Here is a 19,617-nt window from a genome sequence, read left to right on the forward strand (position 1 = left end):
ATTTCAGTATTCATACCTAACATTCTGCACCTATCGAACCACAAGAGAGGATGACGAGTGAATAATTGTCACCGTCATCACACCATTTCCTAACTCATAGGAACACTACCAGAGCTACTATTTCTCATTCCATGCAATAGAGTATATCGTAGTCAGATTTCTGTAAACGTCTAGCAATATACTATTACCCATATCGATTGATTATCAGCTGATGAGTCTATCAAGCGGGTCAATATTTCAGAAGGACTTCTTCTGACATTATTTTTTTTCCTTTCTCAATGAGAACCACGCCTTCTCAGTCAATCTCATGTATATACGCCAATATCAATACCTATTTAAACACTCAGAATGTCGTTTTCTCATGCGTAATTATCAACATTCATTTCAAAAATGCATAACCCTTAAATATTACGTAGCACCTAATCCTGCGTGATAAGGAGATCTGTTCTGTTGTCGTCACATTTTTTCGTCAGCTGAAAAGGTTTGCCGAAATTTATATACACTATTGAGTTGCCGAAGGTTTATAAGGATTTACAACTTTGAAGTGTTGAGCTATTTCCTCTCTTGTAGCTACCCAGACATCATTTTCTTTGCTCTGGACGTACGACATGAATTTGAGCAGAGCTGGCATTCTTCCAGGCTTTGCTATAACTCTGGTATGCAATGCTACTGTCATTATTTTTGGCGTTCCGAGTTCCTCTCCCTCCTCATACAAGCAATCAAAGGAATTCTTGAGCTGAATGAAGAAGTCTTCACTCGAAGACCAGCCTGTCGGCATATGGAATCGAGCATCATTATTATCATACGAATAGGGAATCATTAAAAGGGCATCATCTGTATTTGGAACGGGCTTGTAGTAAGGAAGATCATCGCAATACGAGTCCCCCATCCACAAAAGATCAGCACCCAATTCCTTATAGACATCGTAAACCAATCTGTAAGAATGTTGTGACAATCTCGCATAATACCACCCCTTAGGATAATCACCAAAAATTTTTTGAAAGCATTGCAAGTTTTTGTGGATAAGTTCTTTTTCTTCTTGGGCAGTCAATTTGGAATAATCGTACCATCTATAACAATGTGAAGCAATCTCGTGCCCGTTCTCGGCGAAAGCCTGAGCAGCGTCTGGGAAGAGCTCAAATGCTTTACCAACTCCAAAAGTGGTAAATTTCCAATCATACTTTTTGAATGCCCTCAAAATACGCCATATTCCAACTCTAGAACCGTATTCAAAGTCTGACTCGCAGTCATACGAACGAACGCCCATGTGGGGAACATAAGGTAACTCCCATATGTACTGTTCTGAGGATGCGTCTCCATTCACAATCGACATCTCTGCTCCCTCCTCATAGTTCACAACGAAGTTCACTATTATCTTTGGTTTATTTGGCCAGTCAAAATTAGGAGGATGTTCTCCATATCCTTTTAAATCTCTGGGAAATGAATAATATGGGTCTTCTTTGACGGTATTAACTTGTGGTGACATGTCGAACGTGACTCCTATTAGAATTTTTTGATGAGGTTCCTCTCTGTTATATTTCTTATATACACTAAAAGATGTTGAATGAACATTTTATATGTATCTAAACGCAAATTTGTTATTCATTCGATCCCTCATTTTGCGCCATGGTGAACTATAGTAAATGAACATCTGAGACCTTATCACTCATGATAAGCATGCGGTATCCAGTTCTCGGTATTGTGATCTTCCTTCGACTCAGATTGCCAAGATATCGGATAGACTCTCGATAGCCGAGATTCCTTGGCAAATCGGACTGCTACTATTCGGCAATCTCTCCGCCTCGGAAGAAAAATATCCGATATTATTTGAAAATCTCAGCAACCTCGGGTAGACACATTAAGCTCATTACATTTTTTCCTGTCGAGTATGGAGGGGTTCGGTCCAGAATCTGGGATATTCTTGGGAATGCGATAATGAAAATGTGATTGATACTCGCAAATACAGACTTGCGTAGATGTATAGGTTGAACCTTTGTCATTAAGATATCAAAATTAAAGGATATATAATGAACCATGAGAATCACTGTAACTCAGAAAAGATCAATGGGGAGATGAGGACGACAGTTCTAAAATTTGTCACAATCAGGTAATCAGGACCAATGTCAACATTAAACACTGATATGGGCGCGAAACAGCAAATTAAAGTCGTCTTGACAAGCGAAAATGACGTTTCTGATACGGAGTCCTACCGCACCGGACGCTATGACTCAACGAAATGTGAAAAAATCATGCGAAGTCTCCAACTTGGTGGAGCTGTTAATTCAAGGCGTTCCAATGCAGATTTGGATCCAGTGCCACCTTCGAGGCGAACTTGGGGAACGCATAATTTTGCAATGTACTGGATATCTGACGATTTTTCCCTTTCGATGTTTGAATCTGCATCTTCATTGATGGAGGTAGGTTTATCGTGGAAGATGGCTATCGCATGTGTTACAATTGCACAGTTTATAACATCTCTACCTATCGTTGCTAACGGGTTGGTTGGATCGAAATATAGAATTGGGTTTGCTATACAGTCTAGGGCCGTATTCGGATGGCATTTGAGTAAATTGATTATTGTCATGAGAATGATCGTCTCGATTTTTTGGTACGCGATTCAAGCTTATAATGGTGCAAGTTGCATATATGCGATGACGGTTGCGATTTGGCCCAGCTTCAGAACTATGAGAAACCAATTACCTGAAAGTTCCGATACGAGCACACAAATGATGATCTGCTTTTTCATTTACTTTGTTGTGGTCATTCCTTTTTTCTTTGTACCAATGCATAAATTAAAGCACTTTTTTACGTTAAAGACAATCGTCACGCCCATTGTGGCTTTCGGTATTATGGGCTGGTGCATTCAAGCTGTTAAAAATCAAGGTATGTATGATGCACTTTGGATCGACGATACAGCCACTGCATCGGGATCCAACAGATCGTGGTTGTTTCTCTCAGGGCTTTATTCAAACATCGGCACTTGGGCAACTATGGGTGTAAACAGTCCCGACTTCACAAGATATGCCAAGCGAAATTCCTCTCAATACATAACAGTTTTTGTCATGCCTTGTATGGCATGTTTAATGACTTTCCTTGGAGTTGTTACAGCGAGAGCAAGCAGGGTTTTGTATGGGACTATGATGTGGTCTCCAATGCTTCTAGTCAACCAGTGGACTTCTTCTGGTGGAAGGGCAGCAGCATTCTTCTGTGCTGTTGCTTGGCTGATAGCTCAAATAGGGGTCAACATCGCAGGTAATTCTGTTGCAGCAGCTAATGATATGAATTCATTGTGGCCTAAGTATATCAATATAAGACGAGGTCAAATCATTACCGCTGTCATTGGATCTTATGCTTTGGTGCCATGGAAAATTATGGAAAGTGGCCAGTCATTCCTGTCTTTCATGTCGGGTTACACAATTTGGCTGGGGCCTATTACCGGAATCTTGATATGCGACTTCTTCTTTATCCACAAGTGCAAATACAATGTTTGGGAAATGTACAAACCCAAAGGCATTTACAGATATGGTAAACTCGGCATTAATTGGTGTGCTTTTGTGGCCTTTACCATTGGCTGGGTTCCTCTATTACCTGGTCTGCTACCTAGTGTTTCCAGCAGCTACAGTATGCCCGAAGGAGTAAACCACCTTTACGCTCTCGGTTATTTTTACGGAGTACTTGCCCCAGGTGTTGTCTACGTCACGTTATGGAAACTATTCCCCAATAGAGCCGCACTGAGTCAGGTTCCGGTCTATTGTGATGACACCGAGTATAAAGATTATCCAGAAGATTATGAACCGTATTAAGCAAAATTGAAAGATATTCCTTTATGGCTTTTCATGTTCCTTTTTTGATCCTCGTAAGTCCTCTGTATAGCTACGTATTTAGCATACCTCTAATTTTAAAATGGCCGGCTAACGGTTATATGGTTTTTAATTTTTGTTCATTTGGTGGGAAAAGTTGGAGGGCGTTGACCCAATGTATATGTTTTCTTTAATCTTTACCACTTAATATTCTTTTGATCGCCGCCACACCTAAAACTTGTGTCACATGCCCTCCTCAAAAAATGTACATCAGCAATCAAAGAGGGTTGGATGAAGTAAAGAAGTGACCACTAAACATAAATCCGCGATCTCCTAACATCACCAGACGTTTTTCCAGAATCGAATGATAGTCTCTAATGCTTTCACCTGACTTAATTTCTTTGGCTATGTCTTTGCCAAAGTTCCGTCTATGACTTTATTAGATCATCTCTTTAGTACCTCTTTTTTATACTTACCTATGAATATCTATTTCATCAATAGTGGCAGCAAATCTTATTTCATTGAAAGTTTTAACATCCGAGTTTTGACTAACTGATAACGAGTTAAAGCTGATTGCAGTGTTTTAAAAAGCAAAACAATTAATCACGTTTAAAATACACACGGATAAGTACTTCTCTCTCTACGAATATATAAAATTGTTTTTGAGTGATGAATGATGGTATCTTCTAATCTCGTCAGAATATATTACAACTATAGCTCTTAGAAATGATCTATTATCATCAAATAGCTCAGATTTGAGAGCCGAAATCTTGCACTGCTCCGAGGTTCAGATAGGAAGCTTAGTTTACAGAAATGAGCCATCACCCGATTTTTGAGTGTGAGCATTCATACACATTTATGATCAAAAAGGCTAACAAAGAAAATACTCCGTTCAACAACCAAGTCCTAAAGTGCGCCCAATTTGAGAGTTATGCTTGAATTGTACGCCTTGAAACATTTAAGTCGTTTCTTGAATGATTTGTTTCTATTCTTCCTTTTCTAAGGTGAACGTAACAAAAACAATGTCTAGTGGACGAGCAAATTAAAGGCAAATTCACACTGGAAGAAATCTTGGATACAGGCACCAAATCAAATTGAATCCCGCTACCATCGACCAGCATAAAATGGGGAAAAACTGCATACCTGCCAGGTGCAGTGTTATACCTACCAGGTAAGGAAGCAAGGCATTCCCACTACCGCCAATTGCTACTGCGAGACCAACACCGCCAATATGTAACTTTTTTGGTAGCACTTGCAACGCAACGACACTAGCATTTGGAAACAAAGGTCCAATAAATACACCACAAAAGAACAATACGAAAAAAAGTAATGCGATATACCACTTGTCATTTGTATTAATTAGACACACTAGGACAAGTAGTGTGTAGAAAAAAAAAGTCAGTAGACCGTAAGCATAGCTTGCTCGAAATTCATTTGGAAATTTCCGTTTTGTGACGAATCCCAAACAGAATCTGCCAAAAGTAAGCCCAGTCCAATATGAGGAGGTAACATACGACATCAAAATCCTGTCATCTGATTTTGTTGCGAGCAGGTAGGAAAACAACCACGTTCCTGTTGAGATTTCCGCACCTAAGTAAACAAACAAATACATTGCGTACATGAACACTCCGGGGGTTTTGAGTAATGCCATAAACCCTGATCCAAGATCTTCTTGCAGAATGTCATCGTCCTCTTTTTGTTGAACATTGCAGATATATTCATACTTGGCGGACGTTTCAAATCGAAATGCTGGCAATACAAGTAGAAGGCCAACCAATGAGACAACTAAAGGAATATAGAAAAAATTTGACCAGTTTCCATATTTCACAAAATGAGAAACGATTGGAGGAGTAACCATAGACGCTGCACCGTACAAACCATGTGTGACTCCCATCCATTCATTTTTGTGGATTTCCAAATTGCCCATCAAAACGTTACCTGTGGAGTCCAATATGCCTATGCTGAATCCTAAGGGAAGGTAGCAAACGACGTAAACGATAAACGAAGATGGTCGCAGAGATAAAATACCAAAAAAAACTACACACAAGCTGACGGCCAAAGTCATTGCACCCCTCATTCCCCACCTGACATGTATCTTCTCATTCATTAGTGAGGCCAACATGTAGCCCAATACCTGAGTTATGAATATATTGGAGACGACGACTTTTGATATCTGGTATCGTTCTGTAAGAGTGGGAATAAGTGATCCAGTTGTCTGGTCATTCAAACCAAAGACAAGAAACATCACTAACGTTGCTGCCATTTGCAATCTGACAATCCCGACTGTTTGATAGTTCAGTGGATATAGCTTTATCTCATTGCCCTTCCACTGTATGTCTTCGACAAGTCCCTTGTATCCAACTTCATCTGGTGAGTCTGGGCAGAGGCTGTCGTCCTGCTCCAGTAGGTTTTCTAATTCTATGGAAGTATCACCCTTTCTATCACCGCGATAAGGACCCATCAAAACGATATCTGTTCCAAGATTCTGTGTTTTGCAGAAATAGATATTGTCTTGAATGAAAGGAAGTCTGTAAATATATGAAGATCTGAGGTCCTTAGTTCGGCAGCAAAGAACGGTGTTCTGCTTAAAGCGGAAAAGAAACTGCCGAAAAAAAAACTGCGGGGACACTTCACAATCCGTCGAGCAACCTAAAAATCCATTTCTCGTAACAACAAGCAACAAGAACTTTAGCATTAGCCTAATGGAGATATTTGAGATGGAGAAAATCACTACTCAAGAATGGATGGGTATGATGGAGCCTATCCATTGAGTTGATTTAAAGCAATCGTACGGCAACGTGACTGGTCTTCATTCGTAGCGCTATATAGCTGGCCGACTCAGCACTAAACTGTCAGTACTGCATAATTAAGATGAGGAGCAAAATCCTGTGTAGATTGAATGCAAAATTTCTGATGAAACTATGGGATAATACTCGTATCCCACATTCTTAATAACACCAGAGTTGAACATTTGGCAGTTTGCTGTTGCTAACCCCTGCACGCACTGTAACGTACATTCTGAGGTACGAAGCTTCATTACTCAGTATGTGTCAAATGGGTATGTTATGCAACTGTATACCTGCGTTATTTGGCTATTATATTTCAACTGTTGGAATATAGGTCTAACTCCGTTAGTTTCGCAAATGAGCGTGTACTGTGTACTCAAAGATGCAAATAGTTATTGCTAGAAAATGAAGAGTCGCGTCTTCAATTTCAATTTTTCCAGTGTGGGAAATTGAATCTTAGTTTTAAAGAGAGCATTGATCCTTTGGAATCATTTTTATCAGCTTTGTAGTACTACAAGACACACAGCACGGAACTTGAATTGCAAGGAACAAAATACAGGGCTGCCAGTATTTTGACTTTTCAAGAGGCATGTAATTACCAAGCCTGACCTTAAGAGTTTTTACATGGTTGGATACATGTACAAGTCAATTGTACAACTTAATTTTGCTTCCGTAATAGTATTTGTATCAATCCGTCTTTCTGTCATTCAAGACTTCCGAAATAATGATTATTTAATTCTGACGTAGAGCGCCGCTGCAAGGAGTCGCTATCATTATAGACAAGGGTGCTTGAATATAATGTAAACACAGGAAAAGCGGAACGTTGCGGATGATCTCAAATTTCGGAAAGCTTGTATTTGTGGCCTATATTATCTGAATATCGGAGCAAGACGTTGTCACACTGATAAAGCTAGCAATTCTTGCCGGAAAAATGGGACATATCTTCAGGGAGCTAATCAAGCTCTATAGGGCCCATTTATAAAATTCGAATATGAAATCTGTAGAGTAAACTTCCTTTACAAATTTGGGCGTGATTTGGCTCTTGACTGTTTTTCGGACTTTTATAAGAAATACGTGCGAAACGTCGCGTCTCGCACGTCATTAAAACATCGCCAAATAAAAACACTACATTCATAGCATGATCTGTGATAATTTTTAAACAATATCTAACGGCTATGCTGATTGCTTTGTGTATGAAATTTTAAAAAGCAAGCATAAAAACTTGAAAGACTTTACATGATTCTTAGCGTATCTTTTAAATGTGCAAGTTGTGTTTGAACACTCCTCAAAAGAAGCCTTGCATTATTATTCGGGACAAACAGAATTCCGGTGTTTAGCACGATATATAGAAAGGAAGGCCGAATCAGGCGTTAATACTACTTTGCCTTGGTATTGCATCCTTGTGAGGGCAAAGTCCTTTTAATGAAGGCACTATGCACTTGCTTGAAGCCTGAATGGACCAGACTTTCTCAATTGTACTGCTTTTCTCCTAGGGTAAGATGTTAATACGATCTTGACTTTCATTGGGGAATAGCAACGGATCTGCCATACTTAATGGCAAACCTTTTTTGTATGCTTGTCCCTGCATTTTAACATGTACTTAAGTGTACCCATATTCCAGGATGCACAGCTACACGAAGCTGAACATAGCATTTTCATGCTGTATTGTGATGCCACAATAATACTATAACATGTGGATTTCTATCAGCTCTGTGTGCCCACCTTATTGATGGTATTTTGTTTCTCTGTTTGCTCACCTACGTTTCTTTTTTCGTTTCCTCCCATAGGACACACTTTCTGAGTACTATTGGAAACCCACCGAAAAACTCTAATATCAAAATCTAAGAATCATTTAGAGACATAGTTCATGCATTGAGTCCTCAAAAGGGGTGTTAGTAGCCGATTCTAAAAGTTGTTTTTTTCTGACAAGTACACCTGCAAGGTGGCAAATCAAAAAATTTCTTAGTTGCTCAGAATATCGTAAAGCCTTGTATTGTATGCATCAAGACTTCTTATAGATACAATCTCGTAGTTTCTGTTACCGAGTTGGTACACTCATTATTTTGCTTGAGATCCTCGCACGTATTCATCTTGCTCTGGGGTTGTACGACAAGGTTCCGTCACGGCTATAATCTTTATCTACTATCGAACTACGAAGTTTAAAAGTTTTATCTCAAAATTTGGTTATTATTATGTGTCTCTGAAAGCCAAATTTAAATTATTCAAACGATTAGAAATACAGGTCCCTTTCTTTAAATCGATCACTAGAAACTATTTGTCGATAGTCTAAGTCACTTGAAGTTAATCTATTGACATTGTGATGCAACCAATGTTTTGTGGTCGCACGCTTCAGTGTAGATAAACCAAATATTACACTATCTTTCCTTTTGTAGATCCTTGTTTCCAACGGGTAGCAACACCTTCCTAAAAAAGAAAGGGGAAAGAAAGGTTCGAAAACGGATCTCCTTTTTCAGCACAACAATAGTAACCCGAAGGTGCTTCTTGGCTTTTGAATCATAAAATAAAGCTGGGAAAACGATTGCCGACGCTAAGAAGAGAATTAATACATCTCAAGATTTGCTCGAGCTCTATCGCCAAATAGGGCGGTTTGCAATATTAATGACAAAAGGAGATTATAGTTCAAGGTAGTGCTTCTTGGATCAAGGTTCTACCAAATCACCGTACGGGTATCGGCTTCTGATAACCTTGCTGGTGTGGATTCTTCCACTTCTTTTTAAAAAACGAATTAGCTATCTAATTTGGGTTTTACTATCTGCTATAAAATGTCAGAAAGTTCCGGGCGTTCCATTCCAACTTAGGGTCCATTCTCGAGAAAATTAAAACTAAACAATGTTCCTTCGCTTCATGAACACAAAGGCGGCGTTAACACTGTTTTTAGTTGCCAATAGCGTCTTTGGGAGTTCTTTTAGTAATGTCACAACATCTGCATCCATGACTGCAGCCAATCCTGTACCAGCAACTATTACAGCCGATACCACCTTGTATGGCAACCAAATAGCAACCAGTACAGTTGAGATCGCAGAAGGCGCCACATTAAAATTATTAGATGGTAACTCGTATGAATTTAGTTCTGGGCTCATTGTTAGAGGTAGTCTGGAAATCGGAAATGATACTTCCAACGTGGAAGATCTATACGTCACTGTTTCTGGTAGCACATTGGATGTTAGTGGCACCATTGATATCAAGAACACAAACGAGGACAGTCCAAGCACAGTGGAGTTCAAAGCTAACAACTTTGTAAATACTGGTAGTATAAGTTTGAACTTTCCACACGAAAGTCTCGGTAGGGCAACCTTTGGCCCGTTCACAAACAGGGGAACCTTCAATATAAGTGGAACTAACCTGTACAGTAATAATACGCAGAAATTGACACGTAGAGCCAATACTGGTTCTCAGCTAGACGGTGATATTTATCTATGGGGAAACTCTGTCTACCATATAGCAGATAATTTTTCGGGCTCTGGAACTATCCATGGACGGTCTTACAGTATATTAGTTTTGAATGAAGCCGAAAGCTTTGAAGGACCCAAGATATCATTAGAAGGTGGTGCTCTCCAGATCCGATATGCCGAGGGAGCGGGTTCTGGTGAACCAATAAAGTTGGAAGGCTACACAGGAGCAAATCATCTAACCATTGCGAATGATGCACCTAGGTTGCACTACGATCAATCTACTGGTATATTGACCTGTAGCCTAAATGGTGCGGAGACCAGATTTGTGATTGGTACACAATTTGATCCAGCAGGATTTTATGTTGCTAGCGGTTATATCATCTCTTACAACTACTTTGATGACGCCAATTTTATTGACTACAGAACACCAGTAAGCCACAGTACGAGTACCTTAAGATCAGTGATCTCCAGCTCCACGCTGACTTCGTCTAGTGTAAGTAGTACTCCTAGTTCAGGTACTACAAGTAGGAGCTACAGCATCGATATCGGCTCAGATGTTTCATCTTCGAGCCTTGCTAGTAGCACTTCTAACCAAATAACTAGTAACAGCTTTATTAGCTTTTCCGGAAGCCAATATATTACCAGTACAGCTGGCTCAAATATCTCACTCACCACAAACATTGTCACTGGAAGTAGCACGAGTATTATCTCCAATATACCTTCGAAGAGCACGAGTATTATCTCCAATATCACTTCGAAGAGCACGAGTATTATCTCCAATATCACTTCGAGGAGCACGAGTATTATCTCCAATATCCCTTCGAGGAGCACGAGTATTATCTCCAATATACCTTCGAGCAGCACGAGTAAAATTGACTTATCAATTTCAAGTACAATATCTTCTGCAGCATTGAGGACTTCAAAACCGTTTTACAACACAAGTAATCTTGTTGACAAGGCAAGTCATTCTAGTCACTCTAGTGAAATCAGTCAAAGTGAGATACAAAGAGCGACGATTCTAACTTTGAATAGCACAGACGCTACCGCTACGTCATGTGTACCAGGATTTAATTGTGTTACAATTAAGAGCAATACGGTATCTGCTAGCTATTCTCAATTTAATGTCAGCACCGTAGATGCAACAAAACCTAGTGGAAAGTTATCCTCGACCACCAGTTTCAAGGAGAGCCTCTCCAGTTTTACTGAGACTAAACCATCTTCTGCTTCTGTAGGCGGGATAACATCCTGTGATAATAATGGGTGTTATGTTCTTTCTATTGTATCACCAATAACAACTACCGCCACATTTTGCGAGGAAAAGACTTGTCATACAACTATTGCCACATATGCTCCATCCACAGTTACATCTACAGTCACTTTGTGCGATGAAAGCGGGTGCCATCCAGTAACTACTGTCATTACCGTAACAACTGAATCTGAGACTTCTACCAGCATAGTAACCAGTAAATCTAACATAGTTACCAGCGCACCAACTACGGTTTCAGACGACGCCACAATTACTATCAAGCCTAGAACATCTGAAGCTACCACGTGTGCAAATGGCGCATGCAGGGAACCAGACCGTTCGATGATCTCTTCATACTCTTCCAGCCAATCTCCTATGATTCAATCGGAAGCTGGTGCAGCACTGGTTGAGTGTATGAAATGGAGGGCGATATTTGGATTTATGGGTATAATATGGCTAAACTGAGTCCACTAAACCTAGAATGTACATCTTTTGAAGGCTCTTCCTCTAAAAGGTTCCTTTTTTCGATTTTTATCAGGGGATCACCATGATCAAGAGCGACTGGATGAATGTATTTTAGTATTTTTATTTTCAAAAAGGTATATTATAGTTAGATGCGAAATCCGACTTTACTCATTATAATAGCTCTTCGTTCCATTAGTTTAATATCACGGCACATAATAACGTTGGAAAAATTCACCAATTCTCTGGTATCAAAGAGTGAGGTGAAAATTAGACGAGCTTGACATTTATTATAAGTATGTTTCTGGTAATATTATACTCAATTCTAAGTAGTCTCCTGAATGAATGAATCAACACTGTGTTAATTATATTATGCAATTGAAAAATGGGCCATAAGATAGAGCAAACAGAATAGCCAAAAACATGTTTTTTGAACCCACAGACTCTGAAGTCACTACTAGTAGGTTGATCAAAGGCAGAGCAATAGCATGTGCTTTTCAATGGTCTCAGCCTGAATTTCTTCAACACCTTCTAAGCTGCTGGTTTCTTACACAAATGTGTCCTTTAGAAACTTCTACAATTCATTGGGATCATCAATATCATCATAAGGACAGAATTCTGAATTACCCTCATGTAAACTCATATAGTCTGATATAACCTCTGCAATTCAACCTTCTCCACCACAGACCAGCGGCAACATTCACCCATGCAATGCTTCGCTCCCAGCATCGGAATGAACAGTCTCAGAAAACATAAATGTTGGAAGGACATGTTGAGAGGGCAAACAAATCATAGGAAATCAGGCAAGCAGGCAAATTCGGCCTTGAGTTGCTCTTCGCACGCATAGAAGGCATTTGAGCATCTACAGAATTCTTGACATTAGAAATGGAAAGGTTCGAGTTTCTAGCACCCTATAGCGATCCAATAGTTTTTTGTTCTCCGTAATATCATTACTGTCAGGTACACAGTAGTGACAGCGGTTCAAATAAAAGGGAAAGAATTAAGGTGTGAACATGTTCCCTAGATAGCTCTTTTCTACATATACTGCTGATTTTTATTCGCGTAGATTTCGTGAGACCGATAGGTCTATACAAGTACTATCGTCTAGACATGTACCGTGCGTGAGTGCCAAAAAAAATTCGATGTATTCCTCAATACATAGGTGTTATCGAAACACTGAATACAAAAACATTATTTGGGTTCTCGTGTTCCAGTGAGGATTGAACTCACGATCATGTGATTAACAATCGCACGTCTTAACCAGCTTGGCCATGGATTCTCAATTCTTGTCAGAAAAAAAAAGGGAAAAGGCTCATTCTCTACGTATAGATTTGTTGGATTCTTCACCTGATCTGAAGGTCCAATGCTCACTTAAGAAGTATTTCTTCGGACTTCGTTCTATCTGACATGCACATAGGAATGCAGCTATTTGGAAAGAATGTTTTCTTCGGCGTTGTCGATAGTAACTTGGTTTGACATTGATGATAATACTATGATATTCAATCATAGAGATATATAATTCCTTGGTTTCCTATATCATGAATTGAGATAAAACTAATTGAACTTGGATTAATATCTGGAAAATACGTCAGTATTTATACCTAACATTTCGCACCTATTGAACCATAAGAGAGGACGACGAGTGAAGAATTTTCATCGTCATCACACCCTTTTCTGTCCCATAGAATCGAAAGTACAACCGTTATATCTTATTCCATGCTTAGACTCCTTCGTAGTCAGATTGCTGAATTGTGAACGTCTCGCGATAGATTATCATCCGACATCTTTCCATGTCGATTGATACTCTGTTGGGGCTTCATCAGACTTCATTTCTTTTCTCATGTGTGCTAATTGTCTAGTTTCCAATTCTCATAGGTCGCTGATATTTTATATCCAACTCTTGTCACAATATCGATCTATATTTCAACATGAATTGTGAACGTTTCGCAATAGTTTATCATCGGATATCTTTCCATAATCGATTGATGGTCTATTAGGGCCTCATCTTACTTCATTTTATTTGTTGTGTACGCTAATTGTCTTGTTTCCAATTCTCATAAGTCACCTATTTCATATATCTAATTTTTCTCACAATATCGATCTATGTTTAGACAATATTATATATTCCGAGTTCATTTTTTATCGTTTAAAGCCATCTAGCGTACACCTATATTTCATTTTGCAAGAAATCCTATCAAAAATAATTGATATGTCAAACTCGCGCTAACAACAGTGTTAATTACTGATGTTGGTTTAATGCATATAACTGAAGTCCATTATTTAAGTTTGTCGTCATATCTTTTCTGTTGTTGCTTTGTACTTGAGAATTTGTCAGGAACATAAACATCTCGGAGTCTAGATAGATATTTTCGAGGGGCAATTCGAGTATGAGTATGAACCCATAATGTTCGTTAAAAGCTCTTTTTAAGCCTAAAACAAAATCTCTGTCAAAAGTCGCTTATCGTTAAGAATTATATTTATTACAAAAAATAGTTATACTCAAATCCCGATCTCTTTTATACTGTTTTCATTGTCTTCTTTTTGCTTGCCTCTGAGATGTAGAGTACGCAAAGCTCAATCTAAAATTGGATCATCACTTTTCTTTGCTATCTCATCATCGGATAACATTTCATCTCCACTAAGATTCGAAGTTAAATATCTGTCTTTACAGAAGAAGACGCTAAAGAAGAAGGGCACTGTTAAAGCTAGAGCAACAGTCATTATCATCCTTTGAATATATTTGTATGCTTCCACCAGTGCGGTTCTTTCAGCACTTCCCCATGAATATGACTCAATAAATGCGTAAGGGTCAGAGAAGGCGGCTAAGGCAAGCTGGGGATCTTTCATGCCTTCTAAAATTCTCTGATACATTTTTTGCGTCCAAAGAGAGCCACTTATAGCAGCACCAATTGCGCTTCCTACACTGGCGAGCGACAAATAAATTGCTGTGAGAGTGGCCATCTGGTCATGGCTCGATAGTGCATGAATTGAAACTATCAGCGTGAAGTTTAATAGATTACTTCCCGCTCCTAGCACAAGGCATGCAGCAATTACTCCTCCACTTGCGCCTGCTCCACCTCTATACTTATAAAAAAGACCGGCACTAACTGTATACACCATAGTGCCAACAATCGCGAATGGTTTCGTTCTTCTTATTTTTGCTAAACCATAAGCCACCAGCGGTGAAAGAAGAACTCCTGTGAAATTCGGCATCAAAAGTATCATGCTGGAATAAGTAGAGCTTTGATTCATGGCAACAAAAAGAACTGGATACAAGAAATCAATAGCAAGGAGGTAAATCATCGAACTGAAAATTGAAGAGCAAAATGGTGCCCAGATTCCTCTATCTTTTGCTTGCTTAACCGAAAGTATTGGGTTTATAGCCCACCGTGCCTCCCAAACAAAAAAAGTAGGCAACAACGTACCACCAACAACCAATACAGCAATAATCCATCCATCACGCCACTTTTGAGATGTTCCGCCTGCCAATGTTAACGGGACAAGAATGCAAGCCAAAGATGCTGTGATTAAAATCAATCCAATTGTATCAATATACCAAAAAGTATGATTTATTCTCTGAAGTAAACCTTTTTTTACTCCAGACCCGCGTGTTAATGCTTTCCATTCCTGTGTATTTGATGTTTTCCAACGAACATAAAACAAAAGGCATACTAAAGGAAGAGAAGACAAGGGAAAAATAAAAGACCACATTGCAATATCCCAGGACCACCTCGTCATTGGATTTGCGGCTTTCACAATACTTCCTACAATCCAAGGAATAATAACATAAGGAAGGGAAGGAGTATACTGAAAAATTAATCGCCATTTCAAAGAAGAAAAATCCGACATCAACAATATGAATTGGATTGTGATTCCACTGAACCCTGCGTACCAAAAGATAGACCCTGCAGCATATGTTCCTGTGCCATATGCCTGACTTTCAATTATAGTACCCATAAAATGAAAACAAATGCATAACAATAACACGTTCAATCTGCCATAGTGGTCCGATAAACGGGCAAAGATGATTTGGGAAATGGAAGCAACTACTTGATTCACAACTTGAACTGCCGATAATAACGAATGTTGTGAGAATGAACCAGTGGCATAACCTGTATAAACGGATCTTGTAGCCCAATCAAGATTCAACCCCATTCCGCAAAGAAAAGTAGTAGATAACAGAGCACATTTGAACCATACACAATCAAAATTAGCATAAATTAGTTCCAGCTCCTTAATTCTGATGAATTCCACTTTTTTGAAATTCTCTGATTCTTGAGTTACATCGCTTTCTTGGGCATCCAAGCAGCTATCCGCTTTCCCGTGTACTTGCTGATATATTGTAAAAGCCTTCTCTTCAAGCATTTCTCGATACGTATTATGGTTCCATAAGAAGAAAGACGACACTCTTGGTGCTTAACTCAAATTTATACCTTCGGATGATGCTTCTTGTTACATTTGAATTTAACAAAACAATGCTGTCATAATACTTTAGTGGTTAAAAGAGGTGCCGACTTTCGATGCCTGCTTCTTAGATATTATTGGGCTTCACAAATATCAAATAACCTCTCTGGTTTTAGTAAAGGTGAAATAAAGTGGATAGCCATTGGTCGTTTGCCGAAATATCAACTAAAACTCTTTTTCAACCGTATTGAGCCTGTGTCTGATGTAATTTCTTTTTTATTTTGGACGGATGCAGGCCCTATCTGCACTTCAAAAAAGTAGTTTCCAGGAATGCTGCATTCCTGCAGCCATTTCTTCTGAACTAGCAGAATCGAGAATTTCGATTAACGTCACGAAACACTTGAACCAAATTGTTCTTGAGCAATAGTCCAAGGTTGAAAATAAATTCTTACCGAGGAATCTCAACTCACTTTTAGTTAACACTAATCAAAACTTCTACTCAAATTGAATCAGCGACTTTCGTCGATACAAAAAATATCATATGTGCACTTCTGTCATAGGTGCACTCCTTCGAAACTTGCTTCTTGTTGCAATAGAGGTTCTTTTTCCGTGCATGCATAGTGGTAACCTATAGATTACCCACAGTGTGACTGACGCCGCTCAATAATTTGGCACAAAAATTTCTTAAAAAAACTTCTATAGAAGATATGTGTAACCACTGGGAGATTTGTTCGTTTAGCTGATGACCTCATGAAGTTGATGTTTGCGTAATAGTGGAAGTGAAAAAGGCGGAAGTTAAATGAAAGTGTGGGGAGGAGAGTAGTAGAGTAGAATAGAATAGAAAGGGAAGTAAGAGAAGAGATGAGAATGAATAAAGTGAAAGAGTAATGGATAGAGTGGGAAAAATGGGGAAGAAATGGAAAGTTGAGAGTGTAAAAAATGGAAAAGTTGGATGTAGAAAAAAAGAATGGGAATGATGAAATGGAGTGGAAAGTGTAGTAGAGAAGCGAAAGTGGTAGAGTAGAATAGAAGGGGAAGTAAGAGAAGAGATGAGAATGAATGAAGTGTGCGAGAGTCGGTGAGTTGAAGTGAAGGAGTAAAAAGAAGAGTGGAAAAAATGGGGAAGAAATGGGAAGTTGAGAATGTAAAAAATGGAAAAGTTGGATGGAAAATGGAAGTGTCAGAAAAGGAAAAGTGAAGGAGTAAGGAAGTGAGTAGGTGTGATGTAAAGTGGATGTAGAAGGGGAAAAGAATGTTAGATAGAGTCGAAGAAGATGAAAATAGGAAAAAGAGTAGGAGGGAAAAAAGTGGGCGATGAAATAGAGTAGATCTAGAAGGGGAAAAGAATGTGAGAGTAAATGATGAAGTATAGTAAGAGAAAGAAAGGGAATGTGAAGATGAGTGGTTGAGAGTTGGTGAGTTGAAGTGAAAAGACGGGGAAGTAAAAGAGAAAGTGAAAGGAAGATGGAATGAGAGTGAGAGTGAAGAGAAATGAGGAAGTTGGGAAGTTGGGAAGTGTAGGGGTAGTGAAGTAGAGTTGAAAAGAAAGGGAGAAGGGAAATGGAAAGTGAGTGAGTAATGAAGAGGAAATGAAGAGAAGAAAGGGAGAAGGGAAATGGTGAAGTTAAAAAAAGTAAATGTCGGGTATGGGAAAGAGAAAGTTGAAAGAAGTGATGGAGTAGAAAAGCGGAAAATGTGAAAAGATGGTTAGGATGAGAGCGTTTTGGAGTTGTAAAAGAGAATGAAAGTAGAGAGAAATGGAAGAGTTAGTAGTAGAGTAGAGTAGAGAAAAGGAAAGGAAGTGAGGGAGTGAGGGAGTAGGAAGTGGGTAGTGAAGTAGGAGAGGAGGAATGGAAAAGGGAATGAGGATGAGTAGTTGAGTAGATCGAGGTGATGAAAGATGGAGTAGAAAGAAGAAGTGATGAGAGTGGTAGAAATGAGGAAAAGTGAAGATGTAAAGTTGAAAAGATGAAAGAGTGTGGAGTGGATGGGAAAAAGAGAATGTGAAGGGAATGGTTGGGTGAAAAGATGAAAAGAGTAGGAGAAAAAAAGGAGAAAGAAGTAGGAAAAGGGAGTGAGTGAAGAAGTAGAGTAGGGGTGAATGGAATGATGAAAAGAGTGAAGTGGAAAGAGATATGTGAAAGATGTGATGAGTAGTTGAGTAGAAGGAAAGAATTGAGGAGAAAAAGAAAATGGAGTGTGAATGAGAGGTAAAATGGAATGGAATGAATAGAAAGAGGTGAAAGTGAAGGATGAGGGGAGGTGAAAAGAGAATGTGTGTTCGAGTAGAGAAGAAGAGTTGAGGAGAAGAGGAGAAAGGAAAGAAGGAGAAGAGGAGAGACGTGGGTAGAGCGTGATGTAGGTGTGAAATGAATCATGAGGGATGAGATGAGTAGTTGAGTGGAAAAAAGGAAGTGTAGGAGAGGAATAGGAAAGTTGAGGGATGAGATGATGAAAGTGTTAGGGAATGAAAGTTGAAGTGAAGGGAAAAGAAGTATGAGTGAGTGGTTGATAGAGGGAAAAGGAGTGTATGTGAAATGGAAAAGAATCCAGTTGAGTTTGTGGTGAGGTAGGAGAAAAAAGTGGAAAAGAAATAGGAAAGGGAATGAGTAGTGGAGTAGAGTGGAAGAAAAGTAGTAAAAGAGAAAAAGAAGTGTATGAGAAGATGAAAAGGGTTGGAAGTTGATGTGAAGAGTGAAATGGAGTGGATGGGAGTAGAAAGTAAGAAAGAGTAGTAGAAATAGAGAAAAAAGGAAAGAGATGGTAGGGGAGTAGAGTAGAGAAAGGAGAGGGTGTGAGAAAGAAGAAAAGAAGAGGAAGTGTGAGAGTAGAGTGAATGGTTGAGAAAAGAGTGGTGATGAAGAGGGAGATGAGATGGAGTTGGAGTGAAAAGAAAAGAAAGTTGAGTATGTATGAATAGAGATGAAAAGATGGAGAGTGAATGAGAGTTGAAGTGAATGGAAGGAGAAAGAAGTTGAAGTGAATGAAAGAGGAAAAGAGTTTGGTGGGGAGTGTTATGAAGATGCGAAGAGTAGTAGAAAGGGAAAGGAAAGAAATGGAAAAGAAGGAAAAGAATGAGAGTAGTATGGTAGAAAAGTGAAAAGGTGAAGATGAAAGTGTGTGATCGAGGGGAGGAAAGTGCGGAGATGAAAAGAGTGGAGATGAAATGAGAGTGGTAGGGGAAAGGTGTAGGGGAATGAATGAAGGGAAATGGGAGAGAGTAGTATGGTAGAAAAGTGAAGATGAAATGGGTTCGATAGGGGAAAGGTGTAGGGGAATGAAGTTGGTAGGAGAGGTGTAAGAGTAGAATGAGGAAAAAATGAAATAAAGAAAAAGAGAGTAGTATGATAGAAAAGTGAGGATGAAATGAGTTCGGTAGGGGAAAGGTGTAGGGGAGTGTAATGGAGTGGAGTGAAATGGATGGAAGTATGTAGTAGAGTAGGGTGTATGTAAAAAGAAAGAAAAAATGAAATGTAAAAGTGAAAATGTATGAAAGATGAGGAGTG

The 19,617-nt window shown here is 39.1% G+C and overlaps 5 protein-coding genes and 1 non-coding gene across 6 annotated transcripts; 2 read left to right on the forward strand and 4 right to left on the reverse strand.

Moving 5' to 3' along the window:
* Positions 1–2,120: 2,120 nt before the first annotated feature.
* Positions 2,121–3,803, forward strand: HG535_0H04330 (nucleobase cation symporter-1 family protein; the record flags this gene model as incomplete). The annotated part of the gene is made up of 1 exon (XM_037290936.1): positions 2,121–3,803. One exon carries the CDS (start codon positions 2,121–2,123, stop codon positions 3,801–3,803), a length of 1,683 nt encoding a protein of 560 aa, XP_037146831.1.
* Positions 3,804–4,854: 1,051 nt separating this feature from the next.
* BSC6 (Bsc6p) lies at positions 4,855–6,495 on the reverse strand (the record flags this gene model as incomplete). Its single annotated transcript, XM_037290937.1, has 1 exon — positions 4,855–6,495. One exon carries the CDS (start codon positions 6,493–6,495, stop codon positions 4,855–4,857), a length of 1,641 nt encoding a protein of 546 aa, XP_037146832.1.
* A 2,941-nt stretch (positions 6,496–9,436) lies between these two features.
* HG535_0H04350 (uncharacterized protein) lies at positions 9,437–11,710 on the forward strand (the record flags this gene model as incomplete). The annotated part of the gene is made up of 1 exon (XM_037290938.1): positions 9,437–11,710. One exon carries the CDS (start codon positions 9,437–9,439, stop codon positions 11,708–11,710), a length of 2,274 nt encoding a protein of 757 aa, XP_037146833.1.
* A 1,203-nt stretch (positions 11,711–12,913) lies between these two features.
* Positions 12,914–12,986, reverse strand: HG535_0Htrna8N. Its single transcript has one exon. It is a non-coding gene; the product is annotated as a tRNA-Asn (tRNA).
* Positions 12,987–14,281: 1,295 nt separating this feature from the next.
* Positions 14,282–16,072, reverse strand: HG535_0H04360 (uncharacterized protein; the record flags this gene model as incomplete). Its single annotated transcript, XM_037290939.1, has 1 exon — positions 14,282–16,072. The coding sequence occupies one exon, from the start codon at positions 16,070–16,072 to the stop codon at positions 14,282–14,284; it is 1,791 nt and encodes a 596-aa protein (XP_037146834.1).
* Positions 16,073–17,877: 1,805 nt separating this feature from the next.
* Positions 17,878–18,489, reverse strand: HG535_0H04370 (uncharacterized protein; the record flags this gene model as incomplete). The annotated part of the gene is made up of 1 exon (XM_037290940.1): positions 17,878–18,489. The coding sequence occupies one exon, from the start codon at positions 18,487–18,489 to the stop codon at positions 17,878–17,880; it is 612 nt and encodes a 203-aa protein (XP_037146835.1).
* Positions 18,490–19,617: the final 1,128 nt, after the last annotated feature.

The sequence above is a fragment of the Zygotorulaspora mrakii genome, chromosome 8 (assembly GCF_013402915.1).
Source record: "Zygotorulaspora mrakii chromosome 8, complete sequence".
Lineage (NCBI taxonomy): Eukaryota > Fungi > Ascomycota > Saccharomycetes > Saccharomycetales > Saccharomycetaceae > Zygotorulaspora > Zygotorulaspora mrakii.